General features: G+C 37.8%; 1 protein-coding gene across 1 annotated transcript in view; it reads right to left on the reverse strand.

The window, feature by feature from the left end:
• Positions 1 to 268: 268 nt before the first annotated feature.
• Positions 269 to 3,912, reverse strand: part of CCDC175 (coiled-coil domain containing 175) — a 95,754-nt gene continuing 92,110 nt past the window's right edge. Inside the window, exon 18 of the mRNA XM_006891819.1 lies at positions 269 to 272. Coding sequence (XP_006891881.1) covers positions 269 to 272 — 4 coding nt within the window. The remainder of the gene's footprint in view (positions 273 to 3,912) is intronic.

The raw sequence follows: 3,912 nt of genomic DNA on the forward strand, positions 1-3,912 counted from the left end.
ATAGTAGCTTCATTTTATAACCTCAAGCTAGAAAAAAAAATCCAAATGTCTTTCAGCTGTCTAATAATACGGCATGTGTTCATATAATAGACTACTACTAAACAGTTATAAAAAGGAACAAACTTATAATACAGATAACAATATAGAAAAATCTTTTTTAATTGTTTCTGGATGAAGAAGGTTGGGTGCACATGGAATCATTCTATTCACATCTGCAATGACAGAATGCAGATGAATGGTTGTCAGGAATTGGAGATGGCTTGGGAGATCAACTGCAAAGGGATACAAAGGTAATTTTAAAGTGACAGAAATATTCTGAATGTTGTTTCTGGTAAAGGTGGTGATAATGCATGTGTTAAAAGCTATTAAATTATAAAGTTAAAGTGGTTCATTTTATCGTATGCAAATCAATGCAATTGATTAAAAGAAACAAACCTACTCTGATGGGAATTGTGATGCTAACTCAAAGGCAGTGCCTCTCTGCTAACTAGAATCCACTACCCATTCAAGAAAGAAAGAAAGATAGGCAACTCTTTCCATGTCATTTACAATCTCAGAAACCCAATGAAGGGTCAGCTATGAATGTGAGTTAAATTACTTTTATATACAAAGACCTCCCCTGATACATTACTTACTCTGCTTAGCCATGAACTTCCAAAAGAGATCACTTGAAATGTGAGCTAAGTTTTCATCTTTCTTAGCATATTTATCTATCTCTCTTTTCAAGTGTGCAATACCCTGGAAATGAAAGGTATGAGATTGCTTTAATAGGTTTAACTAACCATTAAGTTCTACTGCCTAGTGGTAAGAAGTTGCACTGCTATCCTGAAGGCACCATCTGCTGTAGGAGGGAAAGACGGGCAATCTCCTCTTGTGCAATTACTTGCCTGTGAAAACCCATCAGAGGGTGAGGTAGGGGTCTATTCCAATTAGATGGTATGCAACAACAACAACAACTATGCACCTTAAATACCCTTGAGTTTAATTATGTAAGTGAGTAATTCCCCATTTAGCCATTCAGCAAATATTTCTTGAGCCCTACACTTCAGCATCTTTTCCCTTTCACTTTGATTGATGCTGAAGAGTTGAAAAGAACATTTCAAAGGGTGGCTAGAGAAGACAAAGCTAAGTATTATAACAGAATGTGCAGAAAGCTGGAATTGGAGAATAAAAACAGAAGGACACACTCAACATTTCTCAAGTGGAAAGAACTGAAAAATAATTTAAAGCCTCAAGTTGTAATACTGAGAGATGCTATAGGCAAAATCTTGAATGATCAAAAGAAAAAGGGAGGGAATGCACAGAGTCACTGTACCAAAAAGAACTGGTTAGCACTGAAATATTTAAACAAGTACCATATGATCAAGGGTCAATGGTAATAAAAGATGAAGTTCAAGATGCACTGAAGGCATTGGCAAAAAAAAAAAAAATACAAGGCCCCAGGAAGTGATGGGATACTGTATAAACAGTGAGGGACACATGGGGACTGTCATATAGACCTTTATCAATTTAACAAAGGGGAATGATCCCGATCAACAGTATCAATAACACAAAATCAATTCCCATGAAATCAGACATGTCCTTCATATTCCTGTTCCTCTTTCTACTCATCTCAACACCAATATTACTGCATTATTGGGCCTAAAATTCAATGTAATTGCTAACAGACCACACAGAATCATGTTGGGGAAGTGAAAAGGTTATAATCTGACAGCCTATAGTCACTATGGAACTTTCCCCATCACTCCCAGCTCCACCTTGGGCCCTTGGGCTGCTGAACCTTGAGGGCAAAAGTCTTCAGGAGAGAGGACTGCAGTTAGACAACAACTAACCTTCTATTCCAGAGAACTTACCTGTGGGACTATAGAGGAAGAAACAGAAACAATCCCTTGCTCCACCCTCACCCCCATATTCCCAGATCCTGGAAACATTGCCAAAAGACCAAAGAAGAAAGACCATAGTTAGGGTGAGTTGGTCTCCCTCATCATAGGAGAGCCCTGAACTCTCCAACTGAAGCAAGTTCTCCTGAGAGCCCAGGAACCTGAGAGGATTTTGGGCAGGTTGAGTGTCCCCTCCTCTTCCACAGCAGTGAGATGGCCAGTCAAGGTACACAAACCAAGGAACTGTTAGATGCCAGGGAAGAAAAAAAAAACCCTCTCATAGTAATGACACAGAAGAAACAGACTTCATCACAGTCTACACAAAACCAAAACAAGATTTCACCCCATAAAAGTGATCAAAACACAGAATAAATGGATTTTTTGAAGCCCAACAGTGATGGAACGCTCTGACACAGAATTCAAAAGAACAATGATTGGATATTTTCAATAGGTGAAAGAAAAACTTGAAGAATTGCAGAATTTTACAAGCAAAAGCCAAGAGGAATTAAACACACACACACACACCAACAATTCACCATCCCGGAGGTACGAGGTTCGAATCCACCAGATGCTCTGCTGGAGAAGGAGGGCACTCTCTTCCTGTGCCAGTCAGATCTGATTTGACAGTTCACACACAAAAAATAATAAAATTTTAAAAAGTAAACAAAACCCAATTCAAGACAATGCAGATAAAACAAATGGAGTATTAAAACCCTAGAAAAACAAGAGAATGAAATCCAGAATATTAAGACTAGCACCTCAGAAGCTGTCAACATGATGGAGAGACAAATTAGCAGAATGGAGAGATGGAACTCAGAATCAGCTAAATAAATGAGAGAGCTCTCAGGACTAATCTGTTAGAGCAAGGAGTGGAATAAAAAAGGAAGAAAAATGAAAAAGGCCTAAGAATAATGTAGGACACCATCAAGAAGAAAAATATGTGCATAATTGAAATCCAAGGATAAGAAGAAGCAAGAAAAGACACTGAGAAAATTATGGCAGAGTTGTTTGAAGAAAACTTTCCCGGAATAATGAAGAATGAGAAACTATACATACAAAAAAGCTGAGTGAACGCTATATAGAATAGACCCCAAAAATACATAGTCAAATTCACAAGACTCAAAGACAAGGAGAGAATTCTGAAAGCAGCTGGGGGAAAAAAATTAAGAGTACCTTATAAAGGAGAGTAAATAAGATTAAATGCTGATTTTGTCCGCAGAAACCATACAAGCAAGAAGATAGTGGAAGAACATATATCAAACACTCAAAGAACACAACTTTCAATCAAGAATACTGTACCCAGCATAACTGTCTTTCAAATACGACAGAGAGATCAAGATATTCTCAGAAAAGCAGAAACTAAAAGTGTTTGTTAAAAAAAAAAAAGTCCAGTGTTGCAGGAAATACTTTTTATGGAGACATTACAGAAAGGAGGATGGGTCAAAGTAACCATCAACAATACCAAGAAGAGCCCCCCAAAAAAGATACCAATAAAACCTTTCCTCTCAATGATTATATTGAATGTAAATAGTTTAAATACACCAGTGAAGAGAAAAAGTGGCAAGTTGAATAAAAAAACCAAAGCTCATCCATATACTGTCTACAAGAGACACACTTAAAAAGAGTGAAAATAAAGTCATACTGGGCATATACCAAACAACCAAACAAATGGTAACAAGAAAAAAGCAGGAGTAGCAATATTAATTTCAATAAAATAGATTTCAGTGTAAAAACTATCACAAAGGACAAGAAAGGGCACTATATAATGCTTAAAGGGTCAACAGAACAAGAGACATAACCATACTTAGCATATAAGATTAAGCAAATATTGTTGTTGTTGTTGTTGTTGCTACGTGCCATCGAGTTGCGACTCATAGCAACCCCAAGTACAACAGCCCTAAACCGTGCTCTATCCTGTGCCAATCTCATTGCCTCTGACACACCCATCCCGAGTACCCCAGTCACTGAATCAATCCACCTCATAGAGGGTCTTCCCCTCCTGCGCTGTCCCTCTACTCTGCCCAGCATGATG

The sequence above is a fragment of the Elephantulus edwardii genome, unplaced genomic scaffold (assembly GCF_000299155.1).
Source record: "Elephantulus edwardii isolate Elephantulus edwardi_28Jun2011 unplaced genomic scaffold, EleEdw1.0 scaffold00104, whole genome shotgun sequence".
Classification (NCBI taxonomy): Eukaryota; Metazoa; Chordata; class Mammalia; order Macroscelidea; family Macroscelididae; genus Elephantulus; species Elephantulus edwardii.